Source organism: Hemicordylus capensis, chromosome 1 (genome assembly GCF_027244095.1).
Source record: "Hemicordylus capensis ecotype Gifberg chromosome 1, rHemCap1.1.pri, whole genome shotgun sequence".
NCBI lineage: Eukaryota > Metazoa > Chordata > Lepidosauria > Squamata > Cordylidae > Hemicordylus > Hemicordylus capensis.
This window is the reverse complement of record NC_069657.1, coordinates 50,625,391-50,639,672: the sequence shown is the minus strand read 5'-3', so window position 1 is coordinate 50,639,672 and position 14,282 is coordinate 50,625,391. Positions and strand designations below refer to the sequence as shown.

General features: G+C 42.4%; 1 protein-coding gene and 1 long non-coding RNA gene across 6 annotated transcripts in view; one reads left to right on the top strand and one right to left on the bottom strand.

Annotated features, from left to right (window-relative positions):
* ABCD4 (ATP binding cassette subfamily D member 4) overlaps nt 1-14,282 on the bottom strand; it is a 63,084-nt gene that overhangs the window by 40,055 nt on the left and 8,747 nt on the right. For 2 of the 5 annotated variants that reach the window (XM_053258239.1, XM_053258248.1), the window contains exons 2-3: nt 4,952-5,070; nt 4,681-4,803 (exon numbers count right to left, since the gene is read on the bottom strand). In XM_053258239.1, coding sequence (XP_053114214.1) covers nt 4,681-4,704 — 24 coding nt within the window. In that variant the 5' untranslated portion in view covers nt 4,705-4,803; nt 4,952-5,070. Of the gene's footprint in view, nt 1-4,680; nt 4,809-4,951; nt 5,071-12,020; nt 12,157-12,190; nt 12,452-14,282 lie in introns of those variants that run through there. The other 3 variants (XM_053258232.1, XM_053258228.1, XM_053258233.1) reach the window with 3 other exon arrangements.
* LOC128328351 (uncharacterized) lies at nt 12,301-13,491 on the top strand. The gene is made up of 3 exons (XR_008309159.1): nt 12,301-12,498; nt 13,021-13,123; nt 13,233-13,491. It is a non-coding gene; the product is annotated as an uncharacterized LOC128328351 (long non-coding RNA).

Here is a 14,282-nt window from a genome sequence, read left to right as displayed (position 1 = left end):
TCAATACACAGTGGCCCTTGGGCTTGCCTTTGTACGAGATGAATAGGCATTTAGTGATCCTGAAGGATTTTGTGTGGTCTAAGTAGTATAACAGAGCTCTATGTACATCCAAGGAGTGCATTGCTCATTCTATCTGGGTTGATGGGATTCCTGAAGAACATAGGCAAGACAATATATTGGTTATGGTGGAAACATGACACCACCTTCGATAAGAAATCATGGTCCATGCGCATCAGTACTTTTTCAGGGTATATTCTCATATATCTTATATCTATGTGCAATGCCATTAGTTCACTGACCCTTTTACTTGTTGTTATAGCTATAAGGAAAGCTGTTTTCAGAGTTAACAACTTTATCCATGCTGTGCCCATAGGCTCAAATGGCTCAAAAGTTAGCACGGAGAGGACTAACAATATAGGCTTTTGGATTGGTGGGTACAAAGAGGCCTTTGGATTGGTAGGTACAAATTAATCAGGCCTTTTAAGAATGCTTTGCTGTCAGGATGTGTAAAAAGTGTCTTGCCATCCCAGCCTGGATGCTTTTCTGAAAGTGTTACAAGATGCACCTTCAAAGAAACATTAGCCAGACTTTGTGACTTAAGGGTTGTCAAATAGAGAAGTACTTCACTGATTGATGCTTTTTGTGGGTTAGAACCTTTTGTTCTTTCATATGTTTTGAACCTTATCCACTTTCCAGTGTAGTTATGCCGTGTGGATGGCTTATGTTGGTTTAGAAGGATTTTATTCAGAAGCCTATTTGTCATGCCATCAGGCACAGAGCGAGCATGTCCAGATGTAATACTTAACCGTTGCCCCTTGAGAGAAGATCGATACTTGCTCTGAGACAGTCTGAATACCAGTGGAAACCAAGATTGTCTTGGCCACCATGGCATTATGAGAATGCATGTTACTGGGACGTCTAATAGCCTCGCCACCACACGACTTATCAATGGTTGCAGTGGAAATATGTAAGGAATCTCTCTGGTCCAATCTATTTGAAAGGCATTCCGCAGCAAGAGAGGGTCATGTCCTGCCCTGGAGCAGAAGCATTGGCATTTTGCATTCCTTGATGCTGTGAAAAGGTCTATGGTTGGATAAATCCAAGCTTTGAACAATGGGGCAATTTACATTGTTTTTATTTCCCATTTGTGTTGTTGTTGATGATGCACGAATGTGCACTCAGATTGCCATCTAAAACATTGTCCAACATCTTTATGTGGATTGCTAAAGGATAAATCTGATGTTGAATGCAACAGTGCCAAAGTTGAAGACTGAATGCACACAGGAACCTGGATACCGTCCTGCCTTGCCTGTTTATATAAGCAATAGCCGTAATGTTGTCTAGTTGAATTTGTACTATCTGGTCCCTCAGAAGTGGTAGAAATGCCTTTATCCCCTGAAAAACAGCAAGGAGCTCCAAGAAATTGATGTGAAATTGTTTCTGATGTAAGGTCCATTTCCCTTGTATTTGATGGCCATTGCAGTGTGTCCCCCAGCCTGCTAGTGATGCATCTGTGGTGATCCAGATTGTTGGAGACATCACTTGAAAAGGTATGCTGCTGAAGAGATTCTCCATACTTGTCCATCATTTCAAAGATTGTAATGTCCAGGTAGGAATTGTGAGGCACATTTGCTGACTGTCTACATTTGGGCGGAAAACAGAGAAACCATAACTGCAGGTTTTGCATTTTTAACCGTGCATAACATACTGTTGTCTTGCAGGAGGCCAGGAGGCCTAATAGATGTATTTGTCATGCACCTTGGTTTGGCCATTGATGAAAATTTTGGGTCATTTCTTTGATACATTTGAAATGCTCCTGAGGTAAGTAGGCTCTCTTTGTTTCCGTGTTCCCAACAGTCCTGATGTTATTTATGGTGTGAGCTGGACCCAGGTACGATTTCTTCCAGTTCACCAGGACTCCAAGGTTCTGAAGAAGATCTAACACATATAACGTTTGAGAACACAACTTGTTTTGGTCTTTTAATGCATGAGCCAGTTGTCCAAAAATGGGTAAATCACAATTCCATGCATCCTCAGATAAGCTATCACTGCCATACACTTGGTGAAAACTCTGAGGGTGGTAGAAAAGCCGAAGGACAATACCTTGAATTGGTATACTAGATCTCCCAGGTGAATCTTAAGTATTTCTTGTGGTCCTCCCTAATGCCTATGTGAAAATACACATCCTTTAAATCCAGCGTTGCAAGCCACTTTTCCTGGTAAAGAAGTGGCAATATGTCTTGGAACACTATCATATGGAATTTTTCACATGGGCAAATTTGTTCAGGTGGCACAGATCCATGATCGGGCTGATCCCGCCTCCTATCTCGGGGACGTGAAACTAATGAGAGTAGAATCCCTCCCGTCTTCTCACCCACTGCACATGGGCAATTACGCCCTTTGACAACAGCTCTTCCTGCAAAGATGGGGTTGATCATGTAAAACGTATCCCGGTGAACACAGGCAGTATATGGCATATCCCACTGTGGTTATCTTGAGGACCCAACGGTCAATGTTATGTTGTGTCATGCAGGGGCATGGCTTGCCAGTTTGATGGTATTGGCAACAGGTGTTATTAGTGGGGTTTCTGCCTTGGTGGAATGGGCAGCATGCCAGGATGGTATCACCCCTGTTGGTTGAGGTGCTGCCTTGATGGAATTGGCAGTATGCTGTTGCTGTAATGGTGAGCGGTTGCAAACTTCAAAGATGCTGCTTTGGGGCCTCAGCCTGTTTAGTGTGTTGGCCCTGATTTTTTTGTTCAAGTAAGGACATTTGTGGTAGGGTTGATACTACTTTCTGAATTCCCTCTTGTCCTGCTGTTTATATGTAGATCTCCATTTTGGATAGGATCTTTATCTGAAGGAATAACATTAAGTAAACGGAGCTGTAAAAGATTTGACTGTAAATTTTGATTTTTTAAAACTTCTCCATAGTGGAGTCCGTCTCTTCACTGAAGAGATGCTTTCCATCAGGCCTTCAATTTTCTCCTTCATATCTGCCTGTAAAGATGCAGAACGTAGCCAGGCATGCTTTCTTATTGAGATGGTGGTTGTCATGGACCTGTACTCTGTTTCCACCAGATGCTTTGTTGTTCTGAGTTGCTGGCATGTAAGCGCAGAAGACTTCGCCATTGTTTCCTTGAATCGTTTTTGAAGTCTTCTCATGACTTTTGAAGATTTCTTTTCCCCTTTCAAAGCCATAGTTCAGTAATGTTGTCAGTCCAATTCCAAGTCAATCCAATTTTTTATTTTTAAGGTCGAGAACTCACTATGAACCGATTCCGAATGAGGAGTGAGAGCACACGAGGTCTGTTCACAATGGTGGTTGGAAAGGAACTGAAGAAAATGGTGTCTGGCTAAATATCAACCACATGGTAAATATCAACTAAATATCATACTAAATATCAACCACATGGTAGTTGTGGGGGTAGGGCACAGACGCCTCGAGGAGCTACAGCATTCTACCTGAGAAAATGCAGTACCCATTCTTATGGATATCAATGGATTGCAATCCAGATGTAAAGCATTTTATAGCTGCTTCCCTCACAAATACAAAGTAATTTTATGTTTGTTTTAACTAAGACTTTATTCCAATAACAACTCATTTTCTCCTTCTCCTTCCCTTCCCTTTATGACTTCACCCCCCACACTCTCTACAGGATCTCCAAAGGTACAACGTTCTAATCAACAAAACATAAAGGACTACTAGATAGAATACAACAAAAAACTCTCAGGTGGTGGAGCTGTTTCACTTGGCAAGAGTAAAATATGTCAGGCTCTGACATTACCCCACTATCGGGGCTAAAAGGCACCTTTTAAAGTGGTGGCTCTGATTTATTTATCAGGGACAAATATATATCCTGATTCTACTCAGCATAGTATCCCTCCTGGTGGCTGTTGCTGATGTCTTCCTTGTACTTCTGTTTAGATTGTGAACCCTTCTCAGACAGAGAACCATTTTCTTATTTTTGTTCCTTTTGCTATGTGAACCACTTTGGGCTTTTTTTGTTGAAATATAGTAAATAAATAAATAAATGCAGGAAAGAACACCAATAGGTCTGTGAGCCAAACCAAACTCCCACTCTGAAGCCCCTTGTAGTTCCCTGTGGCTTTATTAATTTAACCTCATTCTGCTTTTGAGATGGCCACAGTTCACACTAGATGGGCTTCTTGGGCTCAAAGATATTATCTGAGAGAGGCAAAAAGGAAAGCACCCATTCCTTTTCATTTTCCAGCGGTATCTGTTTCCTTGGCTTCACTATGGCTACATCCTATCCAAGGGTCTTTTGCCTGAAAGAGAACACATGCAACTCCATACACACGAGAGACAGGAAGACCATGAGGTCATTCACACATTCAAAAACTGTGTTCTGCCCGGGTTTGGGACTTGTGTGTGCTCCCAATTTTTGGTTGTGTGGAAGCAAGGTAGGAGGAAAAGCTACCACACTGCTTCCACACAACCGAAAACTGGGAGCACACACAGTTCCCAAACCCGGGTAGAACACAGTTTTTGATTATGTGAATGACCTCCATGTTTTTATTTGCATTTTTCTCTACACATGGGACAATAAGAATGCACATGTCCACATATGTGCAGAGCAAGCCTGTGTGAGACATGTCTTGTCTTCTCCCCAACTATGAAAGATCTCCATCTTGATAAAAGAAGATGTTTCTCTCTTACCACAGAGTTCAACACAATTAGCATCAGAGCGACTGCAGTCACTTTCTGGAATCCAGAAAGGTCTTTGTTTCCTAGAACTGCATAATACTGGCTGGGGATCACTCCCACTTGGTAAATGACCAGCTGCTCTGCAAGAGGGAAGAGGAAAACAAAACAAAACAAAACAATAGAAAACAAGAACAGGAAGATAAGCTCTATGGGCGTGTCAATGTAAGAAGAGCAGGAAAAGGAAACACCCTGTATTGTCTTTCTTGGCTGTTAACTCACTTACCCAACAAGGCAACTATCAGCAAGGTCAGAAACATCAACACATTCTGGGAGGAGAATTTAGGAAATAAAATCACTTGGATATTCAGAAAGCGCCGAAGGAACTGCCGGTCCAGCCGGGGCCTAGAAGAGACAGATCAGCATAGTTATAAAATTAAGAAGCAAACGTCAGTAGTACCACAACAATAAATAGGCCTTTTCAATTCTGCTAACTTGAAACTGAAAACAAATGACATTTTAGAAAAGACAATAATGGGAACAAAAAAACTGCATAGTTATATAGATATATTTATGAGATGCTGCATAAGAGGTTTCCATCTGATAGTTCAATAATGATCTATTACAGTCATGAAGATTCCTCCCTTAATTGGCCAGTGATCTTTATTCTGAAAATCAGAGCTGGCTTCAACTGGAGGGATACTGAAAAGTGCAATAGAAAAGAGGAATAGGACTTGGATGCATATATCTTGATTATGTATTCAAGAACAGTTAGTGTCTCTCTTGTTCTGAATTAGGTCTATTAATGTCTCCATACTAAGTATTTCACATTTCAACACACAAAAAAGTTATCAAAGTCGTTCAACATTGCAAAAGGTATGGGAAAATGGTTCCCTGTCCCAAAAGGGTTCACAATCTTTAAAAAGCACAAAGGAGACACTAGCCACTGGAGAGACGGTTATCCCCTGATAACTGAGCTAAGAGGCACCTTTTAAAAGTGGTGATTCTCTTTATTGAGCAGGGGGAGAGCAACTGGCTCTATTAATCCCCTGCACAGGATCCCTCCTTTGGCTGTTGCTGGGGTCTGTCATGTTTCTTTTTTTAGGTTGTGAGCCCTTTGGGGACAGGGAGCCATTTCATTTCATTTATTTATTTATTTATATGTAAACCGCTTTGGGAACTTTTGTTGAAGAGCAGTATATATAAATATTTGTCATCGTAGTACACTGACCTGAGTATAGGACAATTGCTCTCTTGCTGCTAAATATAGGTTAAACATCCACAAATTAAGCCTTGCCACAACTCTTGTTTCCCTGTGAAGGCATCCTACTCCTCCAATTCCCTTCTGCAGGAAAGCTGCACCAACAGCATCCATGAAAACATTTGCCAGATATACCTTTTTGCGAAACTGATTCAGCAGCTGGAGTTATATAAGCCTCAGCTTTCTTTCAAAGAAAAGTTAATTACAAGAGAACATTTCAAAATATAACAGTAAATTGTTGATCAAACTACATGCTTTTAAGTGCAATTACTTTTTGAAAGTACTTGTAGTTTGAACTTGAGTTACTTTCAATGGAAACAAACATACATGTTTGAATCCTTTTTTTAAAATTCATAATTTTCAGTTCCTAGTTTCTAAGCATATGGGATTGATAATCCTGTTAATACTGAATATTTTTCTACCTTCTTGTTTTAAAATCAGTTCTTGTTCCCTGGTTGGTCATCCTACGTGGCTGCTTATTTATCCATAAGTTTTTATGCTTATGGAGGGCCTTCTCTTTTCTAGCCAAATGAGCCTATTGTTCCAGCATCTCATCCACAACTCTTCTAATGCCTGGCGTGATCATATTTCATTGTACCCATGTGGTAGCTCCAGAACTCTTACTGCATCTTTATGAAGCACCCAAAAAACTCCTTTACCTTCTAACTTTTTGTCATCTACAGTATGTAAGCCTCATCTCCTTTCACAGGAACATAGGAAGCTGCCTTACAATGGGGTCAGACTATTGGTCCATTTAGCTCAGTATCGTTTGCACTGACTGGCAGTGGCTTTCCAAGGTTTCAGGTAGGAGTCTCCCAGCCAGTGTTCTCTCAATTTTTTTTCATCTGTTTGTGGAATGAGTTTTGTTATGTGCGGCAGTATCAAGGCAGTGTGTGCACGTGGGCATTCGGAATGAGGCCTTCTTGATTCAACCTGAGTGGAATCTAAAATTAACTGAGCGGACATCAAAAAACTTGTGAGCGTACACATGCACACGCTTGAGAGGGAACATTGCTCCCAGCCCTACCTGGAGATGCCAGGAAGTAAAACTGGGACCTCAGATGCTCTTCCACTGAGTAATGGCCCCATCCCCTACAGGGCATAGCTTACAGTGCTCACAAATAGCCTCCCTTACAAATGCAAGCCAAGATGGCCCCTGCTTAGCCAAGGGTACAATTCAAGCTCACTACTACAAGACCAGCTCTCCTCCCAGCTCAGTTACCTCCTTCTGCATGTCTTTGGAATCTATATTTATTTATTTGGTTTATATATCACCCTTCCAAAAATGGCGGTTTATATCAATTTGAAATGATGACCATCCCCATATTTATGCTCACCATCACTAATAAAGAATAGAAACCTCCACTCCTAGGGAAAGCTGCATGAAAGGCTTGAAAATACTCTACTCTTCTCCACAATGATGAGCACAATAGTGTGGTTAAAACACAGTTAAGAGGTAAGCAATCCATGTTAAGCACTCTTGAGTAGAATGTGCAGTCTCAGACATCTGCTATTACGTCATTCAAACCCTCTATTTCTCACCTAGATGCTGATGCACCTATTCTAAAACATTTCATGCAGATTATTACCCTTCAACACTCAAACCCTGTAGCTCAAAACAGGTTCGTCTAAAGATGGATCTTTTCACACCCTTTCATTGCATGCTGGCGGGTGCAGTGTGGCTGGGGGAGCTTAGTATATGGATCAGGAAGTCCCAGGTTTGAATCTTATCTTTCTCATGAACTCACTGCATGGCTTTAAGCAAGCCGTTCTTATCTGGGGACAAGACGACTGATCTACATAAGAACATAACATGAGAACATAAGAACAGCCCTGCTGGATCCGGCCCAGGGCCTATAAAGTCTAGCATCCTGTTTCACACAGTGGCCCACCAGATGCTTCCAGGGAGCCTACAGGCAAGAGGTATGTGAATGCCCTCTCTCCTGCTGCTGCTCTCCTGCAACTGGTATTGAGAAGCACCATGCCTCTGAGGTTGGAGGAGATGGCCCACAGCCACCAGACTGGTAGCCATTGATAGACCGGTCCACCATGAATCTGTCTAAGCCCCTTTTAAAGCCATCCAAGCTGGTGGCCATCAACACATCCCATGGCAAAGAATTCCACAAATTAATTATGCGCTGTGTGAAAAAGTACTTCCTCTTGTTGGTCCTAAATTTCCCGACCTTCAGTTTCTAGTGTTGGGAGAGAGGGAGAAAAAATTACCTCTGTCCACCCTCTCCTTGCAGGATTTTTCCTACCTTGCAGAATTTTTATGACAAAGAGATTAGCATAGGTGAAAGGGTCTAAAGCTCTAAACCGGGGGTCCCAATATGCCTTTGGCCATTGTAGCTGGGGATGATGGGAGTTGTAGTCCAACATCTGGTGACCCAAGGTTAGGAACCCTTGTCCTAGACAAATGCTAAGTATGTACTACCACAAAATGTAACGATGGCACTACCACAGATATAAAAAGATCACATAAACTCATGGAGGACAGACAGTGTTCCCTCTAACAGGGATTCCCAGATGTTGTTGACTACAACTCTCATAATCCCGAAGCAAAAGCCATTGAAGCTGCGGATTCTGGGAGCTGTAGTCAACAACATCGAGGAATCTCTGTTAGAGGGAACACTGAGATCTATTTTTATTTTATTTATTTATTTATTCATTCATTATTCAATTATTTATTTATTCATTCATTCATTAACAATTCATTGTTAAATTTATATACTGTCTTTCATTAAAACAATCCCAAGGCGGTTTACAGCAAAATTTAAAAACAAGATTGCAAAGAAGACACAATTAAAATATTAAGCTAAAAATATAAAACAAATCTGATTAAAAATTTAAAACACAGCATAAAAAAAGAGTACAAAATACAAAAAGCAGCAACACAGACAATCATATAAAACCCCGGGTAAAAAGCCAGGATTTAACATGCTTTCTAAAAGCTGTGATGGAGACAGAGGAGCGAATAGCCACCAGGAGAGCATTCCAGAGTCTGGGGGCAGTAACAGAGAAGGCCCTGTCCCATGCGCACAACAACCGAGCCTCCCTCATTGTTTGCACCCAGAGCAGAGCCCCCTCAGATGATTTCAAGCGGGCAGCAACCCTTGGGAGCAGATGGTCCCTCAGGTATCACGGGCCCAAACTGTTAAGGGCTTTAAAGGTCAAAACCAGCACCTTGAATTGGACCCGGAAACACACTGGTAACCAGTGCAGCTCTTTCAAAATAGGTGTGATATGATCACACCAGGCAGCTCTAGATAGAACCCTAGCTGCCGCATTTTGTACTAGCTGCAGTTTCCGGATATTCTTCAAGGGCAGCCCCACGTAGAGAGCGTTACAGTAATCCAGCCGTGATGTGACTAAGGCATGTGTAACGGTGGCCAGATCTGCTTTCTTGAGAAAGGGACGCAGCTATAAATCCCTCCTAACTAGACAAAGAGACACCTTTGAAAGTGGTGGCTCTTTTATATTTAGAAGGGAGGAGAGCAACTATCCCTGTTCAACCCAGCAAGGCATCTCTCCAGTGTCCATTGCTGGCATCTCCTTTTTGTTTCCCGTTAGACTGAGAGTTCCTTAGGCCAGGGGTGTCCAAGTGTGGCCAGACGTGCTCTTATCCCTGAACTTTGGGGCAGAAGTCCAGGGCCCCCAGGTGGCGTGGGGCCCCAAATCCTCTTTAGTCTGTCCTGGGTGGTGTGGTTTGTGCCCTACATGTTAAAAAATGATGCTTAACTTGCAGTGGGGGGGGGGGGCTTCCAAAGGCCTTTAGGTCCAGGTTTCAAAATTACCTAGGTGCAGCTCTGAGTGTGGCCCTTGAACTGTTTTTGACCTACAACTCTCATCATCCCTAGTCACAGCTGCCAGTAGTCAGGGATGATGGGAGTTGTAGGCCAAAACCAACTGGAGGGCTACCGTTGGACATCTCTGCTTTAAGGCAAGGAACTATTTTCTTCTTTTCTTAGTACTTTTGCTATGCAAACAAATGAATGTTTTATTGAAAAGTGATATTATTTATTATACATATTTATAATAAAATAAATTAATAATAATAATAATAAGTATTAGACATTATGGCTAAATGTTCAGAGGCAGGATGTCTCTGAAAATCAGTTGCTGAGGAGCAGCAGTGGAGGGACAGTTATTTGCCCACATGTTCTGCTTCTGGGCTTCTTAGAGGCATCTGACTAGCCACTGATGGAAACTGGATATGGGGCTTTGGATCTGATCCAGTAAGGCTGTACTTGTGGATATTTTTATTAGCAAGGGTTTCAACCCACTGTAGGGCAGAACTAAAGGAGTGGAAATTTTTCCAGATAACACCAGAGAGAAAGGGGTGCAAGTCTTGTAGGGTTGCCAACTCTGACTGAAGTGATTCCTGCAGATATTTTCTCCCCAACATCCAATATTTTCAACCCCTCCAAGGCAAAAATGCACTTTTAATAGTGGCAGTTCTCTTATATTTGGCAGCAGGAGAACAACTGTCCTAATTCAGCCCAGCACAGGGCCAGTTTAGACAACATTTTTCCAGCCCACACAATTAAAAAGAGGGCATGCTGAGAGCGCACAGCCATCTGAATGTCTTTTGCACATCCCATCATCCTCCCCATATAGTGCTTTACTGTGCAATAAATAACAACTTAAATTATATAGCTGCCCCATAACAAATTGTTCTCTGGGCAGCTCACAAAGTAAAACTTTGTTTTACTCTGTAGTATAAAACATACAATTAAAAGCATATTAAATCAAACATAAGCAAGAACTACAATGAAATACAACTGAAAACAAAACATTCAAAACACATTTTAAAAGCCCAGGTGAATAAAATGGTCTTCAACCGGCACCTGAAAGAACATAGTGAACAAGCCTCTCTGAAGAGGTTAAAGAACAAGCCTCTCTGCAGAGGTTATTCCTTAAACAGGGTGCTGCTGCTGAAAAGGCCCCCTCCCTAACTGCCACCCACATCACCTCATTTGTTGAGGGCAGCACGCAGAGCAGGGCCTCTGTAAAGGACCTGAAGGTCTGGGTAGGGACATATGGGATAAGGCACTCCTTATTCGGGTAACCTGGCCCCAAGCCATTTAGGGCTTTAAAGGTTAAAACCAGCACTTTAAGTTGAGCATGGAACAGACTGGGAGCCAGTACAACTGACAAAGCACTGTTTAGTGTGATCAAAATGCCTAGTTTCAGTTAATAATCTTGTGGCGGCCCGTTTTGGACCAACTGCAGTGTGGAGGGGACTACATCCAAATCACCACTTCATATACAATCCAAATACCAATGTAATTAGTTTAACTAGTTTAAACTAGCACTTGGGTTGTGTGCAGAGCAGAGGTTCAGACAAACCAAGCCAGCAAAGGACAGGATGGGCATGCTCCCAGCGTATCCCCCTTTTAATTGTGTGGACTGGAAAACTATTGTCTGAACCGGCCCACTGCGACTTTCCAATGGTTGTCGCTAGTGTTTCCTCCATGTGCAGTGTTTTAAAGATTCAGAACCCTTTGGGGATAGCCAGCATGGTGTAGTGGCTAGAGTGCTGGACTAGGCCCGGGGAGACCCAAGTTCAAATCCCCATTCAGCCATGAAACTAGCTGGGTGACTCTGGGCCAGTCACTTCTCTCTCAGCCTAACCTACTTCACAGGGCTGTTGTGAAGGAGAAACTCAGGTATGTAGTACACGGCTCTGGGCTCCTTGGAGGAAGAGCGGGATATAAATATAATAATAATAATAATAATACTTTTTCTATCACCACGTTTTGCTGAAAAGCAGGACACAAATACTGTTAAAATAATAGTAATAGTCATGTCATTAGAATCTCCAGGAGGGGACCCCCAGCCTGGAAGTCCTGGAAGGTTGGCAACCCTCGTCTCTCGCGGCGGGATTCCTCCGCTCTCCCCCTTCTCTCCTTTTTCTATCTTGCAGTTTCATGGCTCACGAGCAAATCTATCTAGAGCCGAGCTTCATCCACTCCTTTCTCCCCTTCGGGCCAGCCAGCACCCCCATTTCTCGCCCCCCACATGTCTCCTTAGAGCTCAGCGACCCCCGCCCTGTTCATTCGCCACCCCACTGCGGACAGTTTGAGGCGCTCACCGGGTATTCCCCAGCACTGCTCTCCCGGGAGCCATGACATGAGCGAACTGAGCCCGGACCTCCCGAGCTGAAGCTGAACCTCACTCAGGGCAGAGTCCAGGACCACCCCGCCCACGCTAAATTACTTTGACCCCCCCCCCCGACCAAGGAACTGATGAATATTCATTTACCCTTCTTGACTATTCATAAGGCACGTGGGAGCCGCCACCAGCAGCAGCTATACATAAACAACTGAAGCAGAGCGGACCCCGTCAACAGCATAGAGTTGCGAAAGCGCGGCTAGACCGGCTTTGGGGGGGAAAGGCGGAGCCCGGTTTGCGATGAGGCGGACTGCATGATATGGCTCCTCCCAATCAGTGAAAACAAGCCCGAGAGATCCCAGCATTTTTACTCCTTTATTTGTACTGTGCTCACTGCTAATACTGGTTCCATTACTCTGTGTGTGTGATGTTGATGGCAACGTGATGACGTCAGGGAGGTACGCTGGGACGTGACGCACGTGGTGACTAAAAAAAATAGTTTGGCTTATTTGGCTTTTTTTCATGGCTGGTAAAAAAAGCCAGAAATACACCAAAATGCCATGGTTTGGCTTATTTGGCTTTTTTATGGCTGGTGGAAAAAAGCCAGAAATAAGCCAAGTATCCAACCTATTTTTATTTTTAGCCATAGGACTTTGAAGTGAGCCAATTTGGCTTAAAATTAGCCAAGCAGCCAACCCTGTTAAATACCAAAGAAGCAGGTGGTGGTTGGTTTTTAAGCTCAGAGAAGCCCTTGCTTTAAATTAAGAGGTTAAGTCTCAATGGCTGTTAATGTATACTTCCGGTTCCCCACTGCAGTTCAAAAAATCCTCCATGTGCTGGATATGAATGGTGGAAACACATAGGATAGCGTAGCTTGGATCTACAAAGATACCAGTATCATAGACTTTCCAAAACAAGCGCTTCTTGAATCAGCAAAAGAAATTAAAAACGTACTCTACACTCTTGCTTTTCGTTTTTAGCCTGCCCAAATAAATCAAGCAAGCCAGCAAGCCACCCAGAGTTTTATTCCAAGGTCCGGTGAAGAATCAGTCTCTTCCAGTCAGCAACAGAACGCGTTTTAAGGTAGCGGGCACGATCATTTCAAAACATTGCAACGAACAGATCTATTCTACGCACATTTACTTAGGAGTACATATCTTCTATAATTTACTTAGTTCTATTCTTTACTTAGGAGTAAGCCTTGGGTTGCCAGCCCTTCAGGATTGGCTGGCTGGAGTCTCCTGGAATCGGCATCCATCCCCAGGTGACAACTAAAAGTCCTGGAGATTTTAATGGCTTGATATATAGGTGGGTGCGGAGGCAGAACCTTCCACGAATAGCTTTAGTCAGAGCTGGCAACCTGAAATAAGCCTCGTCTGAACAGAGGGGAATTTACTTCCGGTTAAAATTCTAAAGTATTGCCACCTATTTCTACATTGATTTCAATGTATTTCCACCGCTCGTGAAACATACTGAAACTGTAATAAAGGAAGCGGAAGTGAGGTCTGTGTGAAGTTTTTGTTTCTGTTTTTATACCAGTTTGGTTACAGATTGAGGGTAAGTAGATCGCCTCCTACTGACCCATATGTGTTTGTACAATATAATACTAAATCGTATATTAAGACCTAGAATAGAATACATTAATAATTTTTTGGAAGGTTTTGACAAACTATTTAGGAATCACAGGTTTTCTCAGCAATTGTAAGGTTTTTCAGATTTGAAAGCTTCAAATATTACAATTTCTTTGAGGGTTATAAAATTGATGCTCCAGAATATAGAAGGGAATTTAGCATAGTGCAATCTTCTCTCTCTCTCTCTCTCTCTCTCAGTGTAAACTGCCCTGAGCCATTTTTGGAAGGCTGGTATAGAAATCAAATAAATAAATAATAAAACAGATAAATAAATAATAAAAGCCTGGACTCCCAATTTCATGCAAACTAGGCTACTCTCCTATCAGACCAGGTAACTTATTAACTTTTAAATAGAAAATTACTATATATAGGGGAAACAGGAAAAATTAACTGCATCAGTTTGAGTGATAGAAAAGTGGAACAAATTTATCCCGTTTTCCTGACACTGAGTATCAGAGAACAATATGGCAAATTAGGTTCAAAAAAGATCTATCTATTTTTGTCCTTCTAATCTGTCACCTTGCATTTACCTTTTGATCATGGGAAATCCAAAGCTAAGAAAAGAAAACAAGCAGTTTTAGTATTGCCTAATTCTCAAGATTTGTGTATTT